A 23425-nucleotide genomic window follows, 5' to 3' on the forward strand; every position below is an offset into this window, starting at 1 on the left:
TTGCTGCTGAAAGGTAACTCCAAAATGCCAAAGCTTAACCAGATGCTTGGCCAAGGTTTAAAAGTGGTGTGGGCACCAGAATGAGCCTGCTCTGATGAGTTCATACAGCTCCAGAGTGGAAGAATTGGGCTAGCATCGAGTGACGACGGCACCATAAGGCTCGGGTTAATAAGGCAAATTTGGGAACGACAATGAGAGAAACCCTCTATGAAACTCGACAAACGTGATACGGCCAAAGTATAAGATAGTCTAGTCAAATGGTAAATTTTATGATCGTCGTATCTGTGTAACAGGTTTTGCAATACCCAAGGTATTTAATTCAATATACCTCTTCTTCTGGGGAGAAAATAGGAATGTTGTGAAGTGGAACAGCTGAGTATGTTAATTAGCAAAAAAAACCACGACGAGCGGTCCAGTCAGAATATGTACTGAAGTAGCTGGGAACTTGATTGAAATTTAAGTAAACTATACCAATACAACTTATTAATATGTCCCTTCGAGAGACTTTCTAATCCACCTGGTCAGAGATGTGAGATGTTATCACACACCTCTGCAGAAGGTAGGAATTGAATTCTGGTCTCCTGACCCAGAGGTTAGAGACACAACTCCCTTACCACAAGATAAACCCCCACCTTCCGTCTTTAAACTTGCGGAAGCAGACTCACTGTATCTTTTACACGGGCGGTTCCGAGCCTGTTGCTCCGCCCTCGTTGTTCCGGGAAGCGGACAGTCCCTGGGGGTAGTTGTGGCTGAGAGAGCAGGACAGTGATCAGGATTTTCGCTCCGGCCGTCGGCGTTGCCGCTGACCCATTCAGCGATTGATTAATTCCCCGGAAAGTTCTGGAAAGTCGGTGCCGTCGCACGGGTTCCAGTTTGTGGTCGGGCAGGTGTGAAGCAGTCACATGGATCCCCGGGAATTAATCATCACTTTTGTGCTTCTGCTTTGTAGAGCTGGATCTGTAAGTCTGGAAGTTCTGGGAGACTGCTCGCAGCCGGTAAGATTGGGTTTGAGGGAATTGATTATAGCTGGGATTTAAACTAGGAAGGAGATGATGTTGAAACACTTTTTTTAAAAAAGTCACGAATGTGCTAGAGTACTATGCGGAGGTGTAAGGAACTAACCAGAGCAGTATGCGTCACATGCAAATTTTACTATATTTTCCTTATGAGATTTATTCTGCCGGGGTTTCAGAAGAAACTAATGCGGATAGTGCACTTCTAAAAACTTAACCTGAAGTGTCAGTTCTGGCCCATTACTTGTTTCCATCCCGAATTGTCCTTGTTGATAAACTGTCGTCCGAAGGCCACAGGAAGTTACCGAAATTCGGCACAGCCAGAGTTAAGCAGCAGCGAAGTCGGTTGTGAATGTAGAAATGCCTGATGGGATCGTTGCAGTTAGTAGAAGTTAGCCAAATGTTGATAAAAATAATGATAGGTATTCCCAGAACGGCTATCAACAACTACTGTCATTATTTAGATAACAACGTGTAGAGCTGGATGAACACAGCAGGCCAAGCAGCATCAGAGGAGCAGAAAGCCTGACGTTTTGGGTCTGGACCCTTAAGAGATGTCTGAAATTTCTGAAGAAGGGTCCAGACCGAAAAGTTAGTTTTCTGGCTCCTCTGATGCTACCTGACCTGCTGTGTTCATCCAGCTCCACACCATGTTATCTCAGACTCCAGCATCGGCAGTTCCTACTATCACTACTGTAATTATTTGTTTTCTTTGCAACAAATAACAGAAGGGCTGTTAGTTTTTTTTCCCATTTTAAAGGGCTGGGAATTAAATATCTTCACAGCTTGACAATTCTATGGATGTTATTTGCCTTTTGTGAACCTTTACATCCTCATAAAAGTGTAACTCGCTTGCTAGAGGTTAAGACATTTGTTACAGTAGAAGTGGAATGTGTTTGAATTCAACACTGATTTCACATTGCTCCGTTAAGTCCAGATATCCCCTGAGTTATTCCCTTTTCCCCCAATCCACCAAAATAGAGTCTGTTGGAAATCCATCTGGGCTTCAGTGCTATCCACTATTTTTCAAAATTCTGCAAACTTGTGAAGGCACTGTAAATATTCTGCGCGGTATCTCCATCTGCCTCAGCATCATACTGTATTATAATGCTCCTGTGAAACTCCTTCATATGATTCAATACATTAAAAGTGCTGACAAATTTTCTGTTTTTGCTGAATTTGTGCTGATGCTTGATTTCAGCAAAGTTCTATCACTTGTTAGATGTGCTGATTACTCTGGTGATGTCCATTCTACAGCTGCTGAGACTCCTTGGCATTCTTCGACTCCAGTGTAGGTTGATTTTGCTTCACTTTGACTGCTTTGTGATCATTATGTTGAGCTGTCATAATGTGAGATCACAGAAGGAAGTGTGGTTTTATCGGGCTTCCTGTGTGTACACAACACAAGTGGAAACAAACTGCTGGAGAAATTTGGCAAGTTTGGCAGCATCTGTATAGAGAAAAACAGAATTCATGTTATGAGTCCAGTGACATTTTTCTGGTTTTGTTTCAGATTTCCAGCATCTGCTTTTTTTTATTTCCAGAAACGAATGACTCTTATACAGGCTTTTGAGCCTTAAAAAGGCTTGTGTGGAAAATACAAGTACATAATGAATAGGTTAAAAATAATGTTCATAACTCATTTGGGGTGCTGCATCCTGAATTGCTTATATACTTAAAACATACTATTGTCACTAATCTTTGTAAATTCTGCTTATGTACCAGCTTAAAGTTCTTAACTATTTATGGAACCTCTCACTGTTGCCTTTGGTGCCTTTTCCAAGTAACAGTTAATATTCTTTTATGTATTTGCCAAGCGACTATTTAACATGGATGGGAAATGGGAATGCATCTTTTGATGAGAACATAAGAAATCAGGAAAGAGGCATGGTTAGGTTAAGTGAGTGTTGGCAAAGTTTTGGAAGTTGGAATGTGGAATTAATGTAGGGCAGCACGGTGGCTCAGTGGTTAGCACTCCAGCCTCACAGCGCTAGGGACCCAGGTTTGATTCCAGCCTCGGGTAACTGTCTGTGTGTCGTTTGCAAATTCTCTCCGTGTCTGTGTGGGTTTGCTCCGGTTTCCTCCCACAGTCCAAAGATGTGCAGGCTAGGTGGATTGGCCATGCTAAATTGCCTGTAGTGTACAGGGGTGAGTGGGTTATGGGGGGTGGGTCTGGTTGGGATGCTGCAAGGGGCGGTGTGGACTTGTTGGGCCGAAGGGCCTGTTTCCACACTGTAGGGAATCTAATCTCAAAGTGTGAGCGCTTCCATGAGACAAATTAAAAGGCAGGCCATTATTTAAGTACAGAATTTGGAAAAAGTGCAGAGGGATCAGAGAAACCTTGTGCATGAAACACAACGTTGGAATGCAAGTAAGTAAGAAAGTATGTGGAATTTTTGCCTTTATTGCCACTAGATTGGTGTTTCAAAATAGGGAAAACTTGTTGCAACTGAACTGGGTTTTGATGACGTTGCACCTGGAGAACTGTCTACAATTTTGATCCCTGTATTTAAGAAAGTGGGTACTGTCATTTTAAGGGGCCTGAAAGAGGTTCGGGTGGCTCATGCCTGGGGATGATGGGATTGATGTATCAAGAATAGTTAAACGGTTAGCCCCTTATTCATTAGAGTTTAGAAGAATGAGGGGTCATCTTGTTGAAACACATGAGATTCTGAGGAGGCTTGCCAGGCTAGATATTGAGTAGATGAATCCTCTAGTGGGGGAATTTCAAACTACTCTCAAACTATGCGCAAGTATAAATTTCCATTGAAGCAGGGATAGAAGAAAACTGCAGTTACTCCTGCTCAGGATCGCAGTGTTCCTGAAGAAAACACTGCGTTTTTGTAATTATGAAACTGGCACAGTATGCCCCACTTCCGTCAGCACAATATTCTGCTAACGTAAGTGTCTTCATGTTTACTTGCTGGGAGTGAGGAGGACAGAAACATGCCCAGAGTTGATATATTTTTAAAGTATTTTGACAGTAAAGGTATAGTTTGGAAAGGGTTACATTCTTACCCCTTCACGTTTAGTTTAAGCTTGGGGCAAAAGAAACAGAAATACCAGGATTTCTGCTTCATGACAACACACTTAAATCTTATGAGTGATAATGGGAACTGCAGATGCTGGAGAATCCAAGATAACAAAGTGTGAAGCTGGATGAACACAGCAGGCCCAGCAGCATCTCAGGAGCACAAAAGCTCCAAGATGCTGCTTGGCCTGCTGTGTTCATCCAGCTTCACACTTTTGTTACACTTAAATCTTGCTTGTTTTCACACTGCCAAGGAAATTGATTCCTCAGTTTTCTCTGTTGGATCTCTTTAATACCACAGATCCGTTGAAAACCTTTGGTCAAATTTTGGCTCTCCTTCCTAGGCATCAGGGTCTTCAAAACAACCATGTATGGTAAAGTACTTGCTGGGGGTGAGGAGGACAGAAACATGCCCAGAGTTGATATATTTTAAAGTATTTGGACTGTAAGAGTATAGTTTGGAAAGGGTTGCATTCTTGCCCTGTCCTTTCACACTGGTGCTGTACTTAGACTGGGGAAATGGATGCTCCACCAAAATGTCACATACTGTTCTTTAATAATTGCATCCTCTACAAATTGTCTCAATAGCAAACAGTATCCCAAGTATTACCAGGGGCATGTAGATTTAATGCACCATTTTTTTCATGATTAGGTCTAGAAATTACTTTATTGTAACGTAAGTATGAAATTAGTAATATGTTTTCAAAACAAATGTCATTTTCTAATAATTGCTGGCAACTGAGTATATTGTGGTTATAGATGATGATTTGGACAGTTGACTTGATTTATTATTGTCACGTGATTTGATTTATTATTGTCACGTGTACTTAGGTACAGTGAAAAGCTTTATTCTGTGTGCAGTACAGGCAGATCATACCATGCAAAGTGCATTAGGGTAATAGAACAGAGTGAAGAATACAAAGTGTACGCCTTGTCTGCAGCCGCAAAAGAGCAAGATCAACATTTAAATTTAAAATTTGAGAGGTCCATTTAGAAATCTGATAAGTGGGGAAGAGGCTGTTTTTGAATCTACTGGCATGTGTGTTTTAAGTGTTTACATCTTCTGTCTGATGGAAGAATTTGGAAGAGTTTATAACCAGGATGGAAGGGATCTTTGATTGTGTTGAGGTTGGTTGGCTCACCGAGCTGGTTCGTTGTTTTTCCGCAGACATTTCATTACCCTTCTGGATAAAACCATCCAATGAAGCGCCGCTGGTATTTTCCTGCCTGTTATTTAAACTCTGGAGTCCGTTGAGTTGGATTACGTCACTTCTATTTTTCCTTCGCACTCGTGTGTGTATATGGTGTCGCGCTCTGTGTTTGTTGATGGCCTTCTTCATGGAGTACCAGGCTTCTAGGAATTCCTATGCTTGTCTCTGCTTTGCTTGAATCAGGATCTTGGTGTTGTCCCAGTCAAAGTGGCGGTTCTCTTTATCCATGTGGATAGAGATGAGTGAGTATTGGTTGTGTCTTTTTGCAGCCAGTTGATACTTGTATAACCTTTATTGATAATTTTCTTCGTGTTTGTCCTGTGTAGTGTTTGTCACAGTGTCTGCAGGGAATCTTGTATATGACATTGGTCCTGTCCGTAGTGGGTCTTTGGTTCGAGTGAACAGTTGTCATAGGGTTGATGTGGTTTGTGTGTTACTCTGATGCCCAGTGGTTAGAACATAGAAAAGTACAGCACAGTACAGGCCCTTCGGCCCACGATGTCGTGCCGTGGATTATTCCTAATCCAAAAATAAAATAACCTAACGTACATTCCCCTCAGTTCACTGCTGTCCATGTGCATGTCCAGCAGTCACTTAAATGTCACTAGTGACTCTACTTCCATGACTACCACTGGCAAAGTATTCCATGCGCTCACAACTCTCTGGGTGAAGAACCTCCCTCTGACGTCTCCACTATACCTTCCTCTTAACACCTTAAAACTATGACCCCTCATGGCAGTCAACCCTGCCCTGGGCAAAAGTCTCTGGCTATCGACTCTATCCATGCCTCTCATTACCTTGTACACCTCGATCAGGTCACCTCTTCCTCTTTCTCTCCAGTGAGAAAAGTTCGAGCTCAGTCAACCTAACACAAGCCCTCCAGTCCAGGCAGCATCCTGGTAAACCTCCTTTGCACCCTCTCCAAAGCCTCCACATCTTTCCTATAATAGGGCAACCAGCACTGGACACAATATTCCAAGTGTGGTCTCACCAGGGTTTTGTAGAGCTGCAGCAAAACCTCGCGGCTCTTAAACTCGATCCCCCTGTTAATGAAAGCCAAAACACCATATGCTTTCTGAACAACCTTATCCACTTGGGTGGTAACTTTGAGGGAACTATGCACTTGAACACCAAGATCCCGCTGTTCCTCCACACTGCTGAAAATCCTGCCTTTAATCCTATATTCAGCATTTAAGTTCGACCTTCCAAAACGCATTTATCCAGGTTGAACTCCATCTGCCATTTCTCAGCCCAGCTCTGCATATTGTCAATGTCTCGCTGAAGCCTGTAATAGCCCTCAATACTATCAACGGCACCTCCAAACTTTTTGTCATCAGCAAACATACTAACCCACCACTCAACCTCCTCATCCAAGTCATTTATGAAAACTACAAAGAGCAGAGGCCCAAGAACAGAGCCCTGCGGGACACCACTCAGCACTGACCTCCAGGCAGAATACTTACCATCTACAACCACTCTCTGCCTCCTGTCAGCCAACCAATTCTGAATCCAGACAGCCAAATCTCCCTGTATCCCATACCTCCAGACTTTATGAATGAGCCTGCCGTGGGGAGCCTTATCAAATGCCTTGCTGAAGGCCATGTACACCACATCCACTGCTCGACCCTCGTCAACCTGTCTTGTGACTTCCTCAAAGAACTCAATAAGATTTGTGAGGCATGGCCTGCCTCCCTCAAAGCCATGCTGACTCCCTTTAATCACGCTATACTTTTCCAAATAGTCATAAATCCTATCCTTCAGAATTCTTCCCAAAACTTTGCTGACCACAGACGTAAGACTGACTGGTCTGTAATTTCCAGGGATTTCCCTATTCCCTTTCTTGAAAAGAGGAACAACATTTGCCTCCCTCCAATCTTCCGGTACGACTCCCATAGAGAGTGAGGAAGCAAAGATCTTCGCCAGCGGCTTAGCAACCTCCTTTCTCCCTTCCCGGAGCAACCTATGATAAATCTGGTCTGGCCCTGGGGACTTGTCAATCTTAATGTTTGCCAAAATTTCCAGCACATCAACTTCCTCAATCGCAATCTGTTCAAGCCTGTTTCCCTGCTCCTCAAAGTTCTCATTCATAACAAGGTCCCTTTCTTTAGTGAAAACCGAAGCAAAAAAACTCATTTAGGGCTTCCCTTATCTGCTCAGACTCCACGCACAAGTTCCCTACGCTATCCCTGATTGGCCATACCTTCTCCTTGATCATTCTCTTATTCCTCACGTATGAGTAAAATGCCTTCGGGTTCTCCCTAATCCTTCCTGCCAAGCCTTTTTTGCGCCCCCTCCTGGCCCTCCTCAGTCCACTTTTGAGCTCCTTCTGAGCAAGCCTGTAATCCTCTAAAGCTGTGCTAGACCCTTGCTTCCTCCATCTTACATAAGCTGCCTTTTTCTTTTTGACAAGAAGCACCTCTGTTCCCGTCATCCAAGGCTCCTTAATCTTACCCCTTACTTGTCTCCGAGGAACAAATTTATGCATCACTCGCAACAACTGCTCCTTAAACAGTCTCCACATGTCTGTTGTAGGAGTCTTGTGGTCAGTTCAGATGTGTTTGTGATGTAAGGTAGTGTGATGAGTGTGTTAGGGCATGTGATATGATCTCTATCCGCATGGATAAGGAGAACCACCAATTCGACAGAGACAAGCATGGGAATTTCTAGAGGCCTGGTACTCCACAAAGAAAGCCTTCAACAAACACATAGAGCTCAACCCCATATACGCTCCACTGCAAAGGAAAACTGGAAGGGAGGTAATCCAGCTCAACAGACTCCAGAGTTTAAATAACAGGTGGGAAAACACAAGAGTACTTCATCGGAGGCTGCACTGATGATGTTACCCAGCAGGGTAATGAAATGTATGTGCAAAAACAATGAACCTGTTTGGCAAGCCAACCAACCACAACCTGAGCTACAATCTACTCTAAAACCTTAGATCTTTGATTCTTGTTGGCTGCTTTCCTGATGCACTGAAAAATATGGTTGGAGTCAATGGATGGAAGGTTGGCGTGTGTGATAGACTGGGCTGTTAGAGATGTTGTGAAATATTGGTAGCTCGGATAAATTGGCTGTTGGTTTGTTCGCCAAGCTTGGCAAATGGGCTGTGTTCACAACTCTGTAGTTCAGCAATCCTGTGCACAGCAGTTGCCATACCAAGCTATGATACATCGGATAGAAAGCTTTCCATCGTACAACTACAAAAATTAGTAAGTGTCTTTACAGACAAGCTGAATTCACTTATCCTGAGGAAGTAGAGGCATTGTTGTGCTTTCTTGACCGTAGCATCAATGTGGGTGGTCCAAGACAGATTGTAGGTGATGTCACTCCCAGGAACTTGATGTTTTTGATCATCTTCACCTCAGTACCATTAATGCAGACAGGGGTGTGCCCTCCACCTTCCTTCCTGAAGTCAATGACTAGCTCTTTTCATTTTGCTGACATTTAGGGAGAGATTTGTTATTTTTACACCAAACCACCAAGCACTCTTTCCTGTATTCTGTCTTGTCATTGTTTGAGATCCAGCCTGCAATGTGGTGTCATCAGCAAGCTTGTGAATAGATTGGGACAAAATCTAGCCACACATTTGAGAATGTACAGGGAGTAAAGTAAGCGGCTGAGTGTGTGGCCCTGCGGGGCACGGATTTTGAGGTTTAGCATGGAGAAGGTCTTGTTGCCTCCTCTCACCTAATTTATGGTCTGTGCGTCAGAAAGGTGAGGATTCAGTTGCAAAGGGTGGAGCAGAGACATGGAGTCTCAGTGTTGAGATTAATTTGGTTGGAATCAAGCCATTGAAGGCAGAGCTTGTAGTCAGAAAGTATGAGCTTGACATAGGCATCCTTGTTATCCCAATGTTCCAGGGATAGGCATTGGGCCAGAAAGATGGCATCTACCATGGACCTGTTGCAATTTGCCGATTGTTACAAGGGATCAAGTCAGGCCAGGAGGCTGGTTCCTTATGTTATCATACAAGAACACTACTTCAACATATGTGGGGAATTTCCAACATTTGCGGTGTGTGAGTCATCAAAGATTATCACAGTACTTATTGTGCAACACTCTGTTCCTAGAACATGGTGCTTTGCTGAGCTCATTTAAAACCTGTGTGTCAAGAAGGCTTGTACTTCATAGTTAACTTCCTTATAATTATCTTTTTTTCAAACTGAGTTGTTTCCGGCTTGGTGAATAGCTATCTCGTGTGGATCTGAAAGTTGTTAATTTGACCAGTAGCCCAGAACTTAAACACTGACAAAACTGACATCCTGGGTACAAAATTGAGCAGGCATCAGTAAATCAAGGTTCAGTCTTGCTGAGCTAGTGAGCACAGTTGAAGGCAAGAAAGGGGATTTCCTAGTGTTCCAGGAAACAGCATCAAAAGCTAGTCATTGTCACTGAATTTGTTTAGCATCAAGTATGCAAATCTGAACTAACAATGCTCTACTCCATTGTTTGTACTGTATTGTATATATCCTGTGAACAAAGGACACAAAGTAAATGCACATTGTACAGATAATCTAGTAAGGTGTACTTCCTGTTTGTAAACATAGAAACCAAAAAAAAATACTTAGTGTATTTCTCGGACCAGTAGATAAATTAAACAGTGTTGCATTTGCTCTTGGCTGAAATTTCTCATTTGTCTTTTTCCAAACAGGGCTTGAATTGTACTGTTCATATTGGTAAGTACGGTTCCTATTTTTAAAAAATCTTTTTGTTCCTGAGATAGTAGGACCTGCCAATGCTGGAAAATCTGAGATAACGAAGTGTAGCACTGGATGAACACGGCAGGCCACGCAGCATCAGAGGAGCAGGAACATTGATGTTTTTTGGTCTGGACCCTTCTTCATAGATTTCCGAAAACGTCAGTTTTCCTGCTCCCCTGTTGCCTGGCCGCTGAGTTTCTCCAGCTCCACGCTGTGTTATCTCTGACTCTAGCATCGGCAGTTCTTACTATCTCTGACATAATGCTGCAGATTTCGTTTTCATAGAATCCCAACAGTGTGAAAGGGCCCATTCAACCCATTTGAGTCCACATGGACCTTCCAAAGAGCATCCCACCTAGACCCATCTCCCTACCCTATCCCTGTAACCCTGCATTTCCCGTGACTAACCCACCCAGGATGTCCCTGGGCACTATGGGCAATTTAGCATGGCCAATCCACCATCTTTAGACTGTTGGAGGAAACCAGAACACCTGAATGAAACCCCACAAACATGGGAAGAATGTTCAGACTCAACACGGACAGTTGCCTGAGGGTGGAATCAAAGCAGGGTCCCTGGGCCTGTGAGGCAGCACTGTGCCAAAGTGAAGATAAAGTGGATTAAACCAAGCTTTTCTCAAACAAAGCGCTTTGAAAGATTTTGAAACATATGATAAAATACAATCCTGTCTATCACAACACTATCACTATCACTATCACTAACACTAGGGCGGCACAGTGGTTAGCACTGCAGCCTCAGTGTCAGGGACCCTGGCTCGATTCCAGCCTCGGGCGACTGTGTGGAGTTTGCACGTTCTCCCCGTATCTGCGTGGGTTTCCTCCCACAGCCCAAAGATGTGCAAGTTAGGTGGATTGGCCATGCTAAATTGCCCGTATTAATTATGCTGGATGTAATTTCAAAATTTGTGGATGATATAAAACTTTGAAGAGTTATGAAAACGTAGAGAAGTGGGAAGAACAAATTGCAATAAATGGTACAATACTGAAAATGGAAAGCCAGAACAGAGGAGCTTGGGAGCATACGTGTCTAAGTAATTGGCAACACAGGTTGAGAAGGCAGTAAATACCATATGCGATTCTAGACTTTATAAATGGAACGATAGAGGACAAAAGCAAATAGGTGGTGATTAAAGCTCTATAAAAATTCAGTACGTTCTGTTTGAGTATTATGTTCAGTTTTGGGTGTTGAACAGACCAATCAATATCCATATGCTGAATTAGACAAAAAAAGATGATCAGAGATTGAGGGTTTTAGTGAAAATCTATAGTTCAGTACAGACACCAGATCCACCTTTTCCATCTGGATTCTTTCTTTGCCCATAAGCCAACCTACCCTTTGTTGAAAAACCTAGCTCTTTAAATTTAACTGTAGACTTGTCTCGATATTTTTTGATCCAGCCAGTTCAGAGATGTTCATTATACACCTTAGTTAGCAGGTGGGACGAATCTGGATCTCCTGGCTCAGAGGTGGAGATACTACCACTGTGCCATCAGAGCCCTCATAACCCAGCTCTTCTTTTCTTTAAAAATACACACAGCCACAGCCTAGTTTAATGATTGCATAGGTGGAAAGAGTGCAACGATCCAACTACCTCATTACTAACAAATTAGTTCTAGTAGCAGATTGCATCAAGTTCTTGCTCACAAGTAATAATGCAATTATATACATTACATATTTAATTAACAGGGTTATCCATCCCAGTAGTTATTCAGCTGAAAAGCCCTGGTACACTTTGAAAGAATGGAGTTCTCGATATATTCTCCCCAGTCCTAAGATATGCTATTGAGCACCTTAATTTTATTTTAAATCAACCTGTTCTGAGATGCTATTACACCCCTCTGGAGCAAGTGGAACTTGAAACTGAGTCTCCTGGCTCAGACATAGTGACACTGCCAATGTGCCACAATAATCCTTAAACCTAAGATGACAAATGTAGAGCTGGATGAGCACAGCAGGCGAAGCAGCATCAGAGGAGCAGGAAGGCTGATGTTTTGGGTCTGGACCCTTCAGCTTTCCTGCTCCCCTACTGCTTGGCCTGCTGTGTTCATCCAGCTCTATACCTTGTTATCTCAGATTCTCCAGCATCGGCAGTTCCTATTGTCTCCGAGCCCTTAAACCTAGTTCCCTTGTTATATTCAAAAGAATTTTTACAACTGATTTATTTTTGTCCCCTGTTTTATTTTAGCCGCTTTTTCTATCCAGAAGTGTTCTTATGCACAACTGAAGCTGAGAAACAAAACCAAATCACCAATGGCAAAAACCTTGCTCTTCAGTACAAAGTCCAAGAAGTTCCACACTTTAGGAAGGATATGAGGGTATTTTGGGACATTGCAGAAAAGATTCACAAGAATACCTGCAAGACCCCAAGTGTTAAGTGAAAGAATTGGAGAAAATAAAGGGCAGATTTGATACTTATGCTCAAAACGAGGAGTTTGAACAGAATGGGTGGAAACATTTTTCATCAAAGAAATGGTCATGAAATAAGCAATATTGATTTGAGGCAAGTGGTGAAAGAAGTAACAATATGATTTTTTAAAAACCTGTCAGAAAATTAAGATCAGGTGTTCATTACCTGAGTGTGCGGCAGAGACAGATTCAGTGCCAGATTTTAAAAGGGAATTGAATAATTATCTGAAGAGTAAGAACTTGCTGGACAAGGAGAAAAAGACCAGGTCCTAGAATTAGGTGAAATACCCTTGCAGAGAGCTAATACAACAGTCAAAATGACCTCCTTGCCTGCTAAAATTATTCTAGATTCCATTCCATGATCTGCACCCTGGTTGATCACTCACTTAACCTGTTTATATCTCTTTGCAGACTTTTATTTGTGTATTCCTCACAACTTACATTCTGTTGCAAAGTTGGGTAGAGTATTTGATGTTTGTAAAATGACGGGGAAGAGTGCAATGGTCCATTTTAAAAGATGTTTTTGTTTTAGGCTCAGATATTTAAGAAAGGCGCAGGTGCATTGAGATCCCCTGAAATTGAAGCATTGTATCAAAAATACTGTGTAGTTAACAACCCAGGCAGTGGTTTGCTTTGTTGTTAAGGCAATCAGTTTGAAAATCAGCCAATTAATTTATACCAGGCAATTAGAAACTAAAAACCAATAAATTCAAATTTGATGTTTCTGACAACCTAGGACCAATCCTATTGTAAGAAATTATCATCAAGGGTAGAAAAGAAGAAAGTATTTGAAAATTGGTGTGAGAGCAACTGCCATCTGTTAGAGTTAACAACCAGCAGCCCTAAAGAGAAACTCACTGGCTCTCTCAGAAGTCTCTAAGCTCTCAGAAAATTATTGTCTGAATAAAGGTACAGTGGCAGTCTTGGCTAATATTCTTGACACAAGAATTTGACAGAAAGGTGCTGTTAGCTGAGGAACAGCAGAGAAGGCAGAGCATTCAGGAAGATGTATCCTGGCTGTAATTGCGGGAAATTAAGTTTTAATTTTTTTATTTAATTTGGTTTATCTAAGTGCATTATTTGCATCTATTGGAACAGCATACTAATTAGAATTTTGTTTTATTTGACATTAGTTGTTAAAGGTGAATTGTTCAGTTTGTTAATAGTTCTGTTAATTTGTTCACTGTTAGTGTTAGATAAATAAATTGTTACTTGTTGATTATAGAGTGACTGTCAGGAGTTTATTCCATTTAACCTCTCATTTATAACAGTTTGGTAGAATGGTTGAGAGGCAGGTTATACCACTTTTCCCACTTTGACAGATTATGAAGTGAGGCGAGCTTCTCTGTGTGTTTCAGTTTTAGTTATCGGGGTGGGCGGGGGGAGGGGTTGACCTCCGCTTTGTAACAATCCCTAACAGCTTAGTATCATCTGAAAATTTGAATACATTAAACTTGGTCTCTTCATCCAAGTCCTTAACATATTGTAATAAGTTGTAATAGCTGATGCCCCTGCATTGATAAATGTAACTATGAATGGTTTAGTATTACATATTATTTTGCCAGGACATAGAACATAGAACAGTACAGCACAGAACAGGCCCTTCAGCCCACGATGTTGTGCCGACCGTTGATCCTCATGTATGCACCCTCAAATTTCTGTGACCATATGCATGTCCAGCAGTCTCTTAAATGACCCCAATGACCTTGCTTCCACAACTGCTGCTGGCAACGCATTCCATGCTCTCTCAATTCTCTGTGTAAAGAACCCGCCTCTGACATCCCCTCTATACTTTCCTCCAACCAGCTTAAAACTATGACCCCTCGTGCTAGCCATTTCTGCCCTGGGAAATAGTCTCTGGCTATCAACTCTATCTATGCCTCTCATTATTTTGTATACCTCAATTAGGTCCCCTCTCCTCCTCCTTTTCTCCAATGAAAAGAGACCGAGCTCAGTCAACCTCTCTTCATAAGATAAGCCCTCCAGTCCAGGCAGCATCCTGGTAAACCTCCTCTGAACCCTCTCCAAAGCATCCACATCTTTCCTATAATAGGGCGACCAGAACTAGACGCAGTAGTCCAAGTGCGGTCTAACCAAAGTTTTATAGAGCTGCAACAAGATCTCACGACTCTTAAACTCAATCCCCCTGTTAATGAAAGCCAAAACACCATATGCTTTCTTAACAACCCTGTCCACTTGGGTGGCCATTTTAAGGGATCTATGTATCTGCACACCAAGTTCCCTCTGTTCCTCCACACTGCCAAGAATCCTATCCTTAATCCTGTACTCAGTTTTCAAATTCGACCTTCCAAAATGCATCACCTCACATTTATCCAGGTTGAACTCCATCTGCCACCTCTCAGCCCATCTCTGCATCCTGTCAATTTTGATCAAGCCATGCTCTTCCAGATGGTCATAAATCCTATCCCTCAGAATCCTTTCGAACACCTTGCAGATGACACACGTGAGACTTACTGGTCTGTAATTGCCGGGGATTTCCCTATTTCCTTTCTTGAAGAGAGGAATTACGTTTGCCTCTCTCCAGTCCTCAGGTACGACTCCAGTGGAGAGCGAGGATGCAAAGATCTTCGCAATTGGCGAAGCAATTGCATTTCTTGCTTCCCAAAGCAGCCGAGGACAAATCTGGTCCAGGCCTGGCGACTTGTCATTCTTAATGTTTGACAAAATTTTCAGCACATCTGCTTCCTCTATCTCTATCCATTCCAGCATGCACACCTGCTCTTCAAAGGTTTCATTCACTACAAAGTTCGTTTCTTTCGTAAAGACAGAAGCAAAAAACTCATTTAGGGCTTCCCCTACCTCCTCAGACTCCACACACAAGTTCCCTATGCTATCCCTGATCGGCCTTACTCTTTCTTTGACCATTGTCTTATTCCTCACATAAGTGTAAAATGCCTTTGTGTTTTCCCTGATTCGTTCTGCCAAGCCTTTCTCGTGCCCCCTCCTGGCTCTCCTCAGACCATTTTTGAGCTCCTTCCTTGCCTGCGTGTAATCCTCTCTAGCTGAACTTGACCCTAGCTTCCTCCACCTTACGTAAGCTACCTTCTTCCTTTTCACAAGAAGCTCCACCGCTCTCGTCATCCAAGGTTCCTTTATCTTACCCCTTGCCTGTCTCAGAGGGACATATTTACTCATCACTCGCAACAACTGTTCCTTAAACAGTCTCCACATGTCTATAGTTCCCTTACCATGGAACAATTGCTCCCAGTCCATCCTTCCTAACTCATGTCTAATCGCATCATAGTTTCCACTTCCCCAATTAAATATCCTCCCATTTTGCCTAATCCTCTCCTTCTCCATAGCTATGTAGAATGTGAGGCAGTTATGGTCACTATCACCAAAATGCTCTCCCACCACAAGATCTGATACCTGCTCCGGCTCATTTCTGAGCACCAAGTCTAGAATGGCCTCTCACCTCGTCGGCCTGTCAACGTACTGCGTTAGGGAACCCTCCTGAACACACCTTACACAAACAGCTCCATTCAAATCTTCTGCTCGGAGGAGGTTCCAATCAATATTAGGAAAGTTAAAGTCACCCATTACAACAACCCTACTGCGTCCACACTTTTCCAGAATCTGTCGACCTATGCTTTCTTCAATCTTCCTGCTGCTATTGGGGGGCCTGTAGTAAACCCCTAACGAGGTGACAACTCCCTTGCTGTTCCTAATTTCCACCCATACTGACTCAGTAGGCAGATCTTCCTTGACAATGGAAGCTTCTGTAGCTGTGATACCCTCTCTGATTAGTAGTGCTACACCCCCTCCTCTTTTTCCCCCCTTCCTATTCTTTTTAAATGTAGAAGCATCTGTAGAATTCATGTCATTGCCCTTCTATGATGAAATGACTGTAACACAGTCCCAGTTACAGCCTGACGTCATAGCAGTGCAAGTTGTTTTCTCCTCATTGTTTCATACTTTCAATTTCTTGTGGCTGAGGACACCATGGGCAGCTGACCCAGGTACCAGTATCAATGCCTATCCTGAAACACTGACCAAAGATTTAGACATTGTCACCTGTGGAAATGTTCCCAGAAGTGAGGAAAGACCTAACTATTCAACTGTGCACACGTGTAACAGTTGTTTCTACCCTAGTAGTGCAATCAGAAACTGGAATGTGGCTTATTTTTAAAGTGATTAATTTTGCAGTTTGAATTTGCTGACACAAGTATGTTTTATTTTTCTCCTTATTTCCACGATCAGGTGGCTGTTTAGATAGCAGTTGGTTGAGCTCTACCCGTTGGACACCTTCATTTCCCAAGGAGCTGCATGTTAATATTGCCACTCGAACAAATGCAACTGGAGTCTCAGTGCCTGTGCTGTCCATCAGCTGGAGATTAAGAACAGATGGTAAGCATGGAAAGTGGAAGTTTTAAGGAATAGTAGCTTCTAGTGATTCGTTTTAGTTATCTATCTTGTTGCTAGTGGTTCTGTGCTAATGCTTTCCAGCCAGCTGCAGGGATTGCTCAGGAGTGACTCCTCTCCATGAAAGAGGATGAGGCAAGAGGGAACTTTGATCATTTATGGTACGAATCGGGTGATCTATGAACAAAGACACATGGGTTTGGTTTTATTTTTCTTTAGACTAGTTTTTCAGATCAGCATTGAAATGCTTTTTCTTTTGTAAAGACCTTATCTTATTGTTATTTGTGTATTTCATCATGGGCTGAAATGGAAAAATGATTGCTGGTTTTAAAACACAGCAATATGAAAGGAATTTTAAAAAGTACTGAAACTCATTCTATGCCACATTACACTGCTGCTTTGTTCAAGCAGTAGGTGAAGCTGATAGATGGGCCAGCACCAAGGGGTGTATGCAAAATGAGATTTGGCCATAACTGGTTACAATTCCACAAACTAAAGGCCATCAGCCTGACAACAACTTTGGTTTGTGCACGTGCACGATAATGGTAATGGCCTTCAGACTCCTGAAGAGTGTGTGTGTGAGAGCGTTGTCTCTTTCTCTGTCCAGTAAAATGCTAAAAGAAAGTCAGTTTGTTTTCTCTCACAGTTGCTGTAAGCTGCTGTTTTTAACTAATAATTCAGTGACTTTAGCTATTATCAACAACCATCTTGTGGGTCCTGAAAAACTTGGGAAATATGGGGAAGTCCTGCGGGCTAGTGCTATCAACTGTTTCCCTTATGTATTTTTTCCATGTCACTTAAAGCATCAATTTTCTTTCGCCTGGCTGTAAGGATAAGGGAGTTAGAGTTTTAAATAGCAGAGTTATGTCAAAATTTTATACTTGTTTATCATAAGTAAAGAGTTGTTCTTGTTGGTATAGAAACTTGGTCTGTTCTTTGTTAACCTGGATATATCTGACAGGTAAATTAAGGACTTCATGCTCGTTGATTAAAATATTTGGCTCGGACTCTGGGAGTAGTGGAGCTTGATTTCCAGCATGCTACCCAGTGAGGCCTGACTTTTTGTATAAGTTGTGTACACAGACATATTTTCCTTGCATAGCTAGCTCTAATATTATATAGGATAAATGGCTTTGGAACAAACTATTCCATTTAACCAGTGAATGCTAGTATCCTTGCTCTAGTTCAGTCTCCTGCCAGTTTTCTTTATTTAAATCTCAGCATATCCCTCTATTCCTTTTTCCCTTTATGTATATGTCTAGCTTCCCTTTTAAATGCATCGATACTGCCTGCTTCAACCACTGTTTTGGGGCAAGTTCCAAATTCTTACCAGTCTTTGGGTAAAGTAGTTTCTTCTGAAGATGTGTAAAAGGCGTAACAGTCCAGTACAGGAACTGGCCCATCAGCCCACAATGTCTGTGCCAGCCATAAAGCCATTATAAACTGATCCTCTTTCCCTCTAAATTCTTGGTTGAATTTCTTGATGGCTATCTTGCATTGCCTGACCTTCCCAATGCCTAATAAGGGCTTTGTATCTTACCAAACTACAACAGTTTTCAGCAATGAAACTACATCAGTAGAGTTTGTTTCAGGCATTTCCCTGACCATATCGAACCCAGTTCCATTATTATTGCCCTTCGTCACAGCAAGCGAACAGATTGAAGAGTTGTAAGCAAAAATCAGGGCAGGCCAAATTTCTATACTCTCCTGATACTGGTTTAGGAGATTAAGGTTTTAAGGTTAAAATTTAAACTCCAATCCCACTATCTATTTTTTTGTTTGAGACTTTTTTTCCTATTGCCTAAATGGTTCGCCTGGTGTTTTAACTCAGGAAATATAAGCTATAAAACGATATTCACGAAAGCAGGGTTGCAGACTTCAGTTTTTGTTTCTCATTTCAGACAGTCTCTGGTCTATTCCAACGTCTCTGTCTTCTGCTACCAACTAGCCAGCAGGCTCTGCAAACTTAAGTTTCAAACTTAGTACACATCTCTTGTATAATGAAAGCTGCTGCTTATTCACCTTCTACAAGCCACAACCCATAGCATGATCAAAGGCATTATTTCATTTTGATGAGACTAGGTGAAGCCGTGAGACTTAAGAACAGAAGCAGGGGATTTCAGCCCATTGAGTCTGCTCTACTATTCAATTAGATCATAATTGATCTGATAATCTTTAACTCCACTTTCCTGTCTTTTCCCCATCACCCTTAATTTCCTGATTATAAATCTGTATCTTGGTGTTGAATATATTTTAATGATTCCTCATTGACAATCTGTGCTGTTTTGAAAAAAGCAACTCCACAGTTTCACTACCCTCAGAAAACAATTCTTCCTTACCTGTCTTAAATGTGCAGTTGCTCATTCTGAGATCATACCCTCTCCTCCTAAACTCGTGCACAAGGGGAAACAACCTTTCCACATCTAACGTGTCAAGTGCACTAAGAATCTTGTATGTTTAAATAAGGTCGCCTGTTTTCTTCCAAGCTCTGATGACTACAGCTCCCACCTACTTAGTTTCTCCTTCATAAAGTAATCCTTTCATACTCAGCATCAATATTCTCCTGACTACCACCAATGTCCCAATACCTTTACTTCAATAAAGGAACCAGGGCTGTTCGCAGTTGTCATCGAACTAGTGCCTTGTGGTTTTAGCAAAGCTCCCTGCTTTTGTACTCCCCCTGCGTTTTGACATAAGGGCTAACATTCTATTTGCTTTTCTTATTAACGCCTGAACTTTGATGCTAGCATTTGTGATTTATGGATGAAGACTAAGACAACGCTCATTTCTAATTTTCAGTTGGTCCCCGAGGATGATGGGCATTGAATAATGTAACTTCCAATGAGTAATCCTCTAATTTGTACCTAAACACCAATTACTCTCAAGACCATCCTTCTCATTATAGTTAGTCTGTTGCCATGTGAATGTTTGCTATGGTTAAGAAAAATTTTGATATCTTCCTTGACTATTGATTTAAATGCTGTTACGTCCTCAGGATTGTTAGCCTAAGCTCATCATATGAATTTGCTTAACTGGTACAAGTTCCTCAATTATAACGCTTATCAATGATTGGTATGTAGAGGTCACTTATACGGAGGGGAAAAATGTCACCTAATAAGTGCTTGGAGCAAGTTCCTATCCTTTTTTCAAAAAAAAAAGTAAATTGTGAAAAAGATAACGAAGTGTGGAGCTGGATGAACACAGCAGGCCAAGCAGCATCTCAGGAGCACAAAAGCTGATGTTTCGGGCCTAGACCCTTCATCAGAGCTCTGATGAAGGATCTAGGCCCGAAACGTCAGCTTTTGTGCTCCTGAGATGCTGCTTGGCCTGCTGTGTTCATCCAGCTCCACACTTTGTTATCTTGGATTCTCCAGCGTCTGCAGTTCCCATTATCACTGATAAATTGTGAAAAAGTTGGTTGTAACTTTACACCTATTCAGAAGTATAATACAGAAAGTCACAAAATACTACAACAAATTACAACATATGTCACTTTAAAATTTACATATAGTTTGTACAAAGTATATTTGCTTCATGCACAGTGTATAAGAAGTCAGTCAATGAGATACTTTATAAATTCAGTCACTACATAGTTTTGAATGATAAAACTCCAGGCAATTATTTAGTCACAAACGTAGTCACCTACATGTAGCCAAAAGCAATTACTTCTCTTCTAAAACACTGATTGAAAAAAAACTGGAGAGGGTGCAGAAAACATTTATAAGGATGTCACTGGGACTGCAAGATTTGAGTTGTAAGGAGAGGCTGGGACAGTTTTCGCTGGAGCATAGAAGGTTGAGGAGTGACCTTTGTAGAGAATTTATAAAATCATGAGGAGCATAGATAAGGTGAATAGCCAAGGTCTTTTCCCTAGGGTAAGAGAGTACAAAACTAGAGGGCATAATTTTAATTTAAGAGGAGAAAAGTTTAAAAGGGACCTGAGGAGCAGCTTTTTCACCACATGGTGGTTCGTATGTGGAATGAACTGCCAAAGGAAGTGGTAGATAAAGGTAGTTAGAACATTTCAGAGACATTTAGACAGGTGCACGAATAAGAAAAGTTCAGAGGGAAAAGGGCCAAATGCAGGTCAATGGGACCAGTTTAATTGGGGAAACATGGTCGGCATGAATGAGTTGGACCAAAGGGTCTTTTCCTTGATGTAGAACCCAAATGCAATATTCTTCTTCTTCCTTTCACGCAATAAATCCTTTCTGGCTTTCCTCTGTTGATAACACCAGGATTTTGATAAAGATCTTAAAGAGTTAAGAGGATGTAAACTTGCTCGTTCAACATTTTGAAGGTTGCAGGTATGTTAGTGTGTTACTTTTATTCTGTTTAAAATCCTGCCATGCATTTCTCTACCAGATGAAGCCATGCAGAGTCAAATGATAGTAAAATACTAAAGTCTATGTAGGTTACAGTTAAGCAGAATGGTATTATAGGTTAATTGATGAATATATTTTAATTGCATGATTGTTGTTAAAGTTGTCATGAAATGTCAATTACCTTACACTTCACTGTGTGCCCTCCATAGATCAAAAATCCAACTAACTTAACCTTCAGTATATTTAATGACACTGGCTCCACTGCTCACTAGGGAAGAGAGCTGAAATATTAACAATATACAGAAGCAGTTCCTTCTTATCTCCATCTTAAATGTTATTTTTGAAAATACACTCCCTTCTTTGAGAGTATTTCTCCTATTTTTTGCTTGGTTGTGGACCTTCAAGGGGACCCTTTAAAATATTTGAATTTTTTTCTATGTGGATCGCCACTAATCAACATGTTTTAAAAGATTTTTAATCTTAATTTACTGAAACAAGTGATGACTATACTAGCTAACTGACAAATTGTTCTGTTTAGTTTAGTAAAAGGTATTTTCAGTTTTTAGAATTGATTGCTCACGTAGTGGAATAGGTACCAATTAAAATTCTTACTTTTGTAATAAATCAATTTTCAGCAATATTGATTGGAATGAACCAATTTATTCATAAATATATTAAGAATTTTTAAAAATGTATTATGCTCTAATACCTTATCAAATTGTGCTGTCTCCTGGTAATTTGAGTGGAAACCCTTGGTGGGTAACAAAGTACTTCTCAAATCGGCAGCATTTCTGTGTTCTAGCCACTTGACTGCACCAAAGCAGAACCTGTCCCATTGTCTGATTTATATCAGCTGTATGTCTGGACTATTTTGACTGTATGATGTTAGATGTGTTTTGTCTGACACTGGGCCTAAAATGTGGAGAAAAAATTACAAGTGCATTTAATGGTTCATAATGAGTACTGACTTCAATCCTGTTTAATAATAGCATCTTTAAACATCAACACTGAACAATGTTTTGAATTGGTGCATGTACTAATCAGTTTGGTTCATTTTGGATATTGCAGCCAGTATAAAGTATTCTCAAGGAATAGAGATCTCTGTGATAAAGCTAAGCAACGGAGAGGAGAAATGTATTCAATACCGATTCAAAAACAAGATAAACAGCCAACTAAATCCGCAAGGAGAGAAGGTATGTGCTAAAGAAGGCTCTGTAGATATTACAGCACAAGTTTTCTCCCTGTGTTTGTACTTTCTGTCAGTCAGCACAACAGCACCAACCTGTATACTGCATTAATGCAGCTTTAAGCTGGGAATTCCTTCAGCATGAGGCTTAAAGATAAAGCAAAGAACTGTGGATGCAGGAGATTTGAAACAAAAATGGGAATTGCTGAAACTCGGCTGGTCTGGCAGCATCTATGAAGAGAAAAGCAGTTAACATTTCAAGTCCGTTGACCCATCCTCCAAGTTGGGGAGATGGAGGCTGAGCCTGTTTGACTAGTAAGGACAGAAGAGATCATGGCTTGGGCTTGATTGTTGAGAATGGGAAAGGAAGAGGTTCTTCAGTCTAAGCAGGTCATGATTTGATGAAGAGGGCCTTTATAACAACAAGTGGGGTTAGGCCCAGGGAGAAAGGTCACTGCAGGCTACAGTGAGCTGGAAAAGATTCATAGGTGGAGGAGCAGGAATTTGGCCTGGTAAAAGTGGGTGGTGCTTTTATTATCATTATTTTTGGGACTTTTGCATCGAGAGCAAAGCTGTCACTTATTTGCCATTCCTGCCTGGTGGTGAACTGCCTTCTTCAGACACCACAGCCCATGTTATGAAGTTATTCCCCATGGCTGTTGGTAGAGAGTTTTGGCAGTTAGCAACAAAGAGGAAATGGTATGCAAGTTGGGATAATTTGTGACTTGAAGGGAAAGCTTGCACTTGTTGCCCTTTATCCTTGGAGGTTGAGATTTTTGGTTCAGGTCTCAAACCCAAAGGAACTATCCACACATCAGGAGCATGATGCGATATCACCCAGTAGCCTGGATGATTTCAACTCCAACAAGTCAAGGAACTGAACACCATCCAAGAAAAAGCACATCACTTGATCAGCACCCTATTCACAACAATAAAGTGCTTCTACTGCTAGCACGTGACTGTTAAGAACATTATCTAAAAGTTGCGTCATAGCGACTTGCCAAGTCTCTCTTGACTACATCTTGCAAATCTTAACTTCCACCCCTAGAAGATCAAGGGTGGAAGAGATATAAGCAAAGTAGTTTGGATGTGGAAGATCTGAAATACAAAGAAAGTGCTGGAGAAACTCAGCAGGTCTGGCAGCATCTGTG

The 23425-nt window shown here is 41.5% G+C and overlaps 1 protein-coding gene across 1 annotated transcript in view; it reads left to right on the forward strand.

The window, feature by feature from the left end:
* The first annotated feature begins 694 nt into the window (after positions 1-694).
* Positions 695-23425, forward strand: part of il17ra1a (interleukin 17 receptor A1a) — a 50636-nt gene continuing 27905 nt past the window's right edge. The window contains exons 1-4 of the mRNA XM_048548435.1: positions 695-995; positions 9907-9931; positions 16602-16748; positions 22157-22281. Coding sequence (XP_048404392.1) covers positions 903-995; positions 9907-9931; positions 16602-16748; positions 22157-22281 — 390 coding nt within the window. The 5' untranslated portion in view covers positions 695-902. The remainder of the gene's footprint in view (positions 996-9906; positions 9932-16601; positions 16749-22156; positions 22282-23425) is intronic.

This window comes from Stegostoma tigrinum, chromosome 18 (genome assembly GCF_030684315.1).
Source record: "Stegostoma tigrinum isolate sSteTig4 chromosome 18, sSteTig4.hap1, whole genome shotgun sequence".
Classification (NCBI taxonomy): Eukaryota; Metazoa; Chordata; class Chondrichthyes; order Orectolobiformes; family Stegostomatidae; genus Stegostoma; species Stegostoma tigrinum.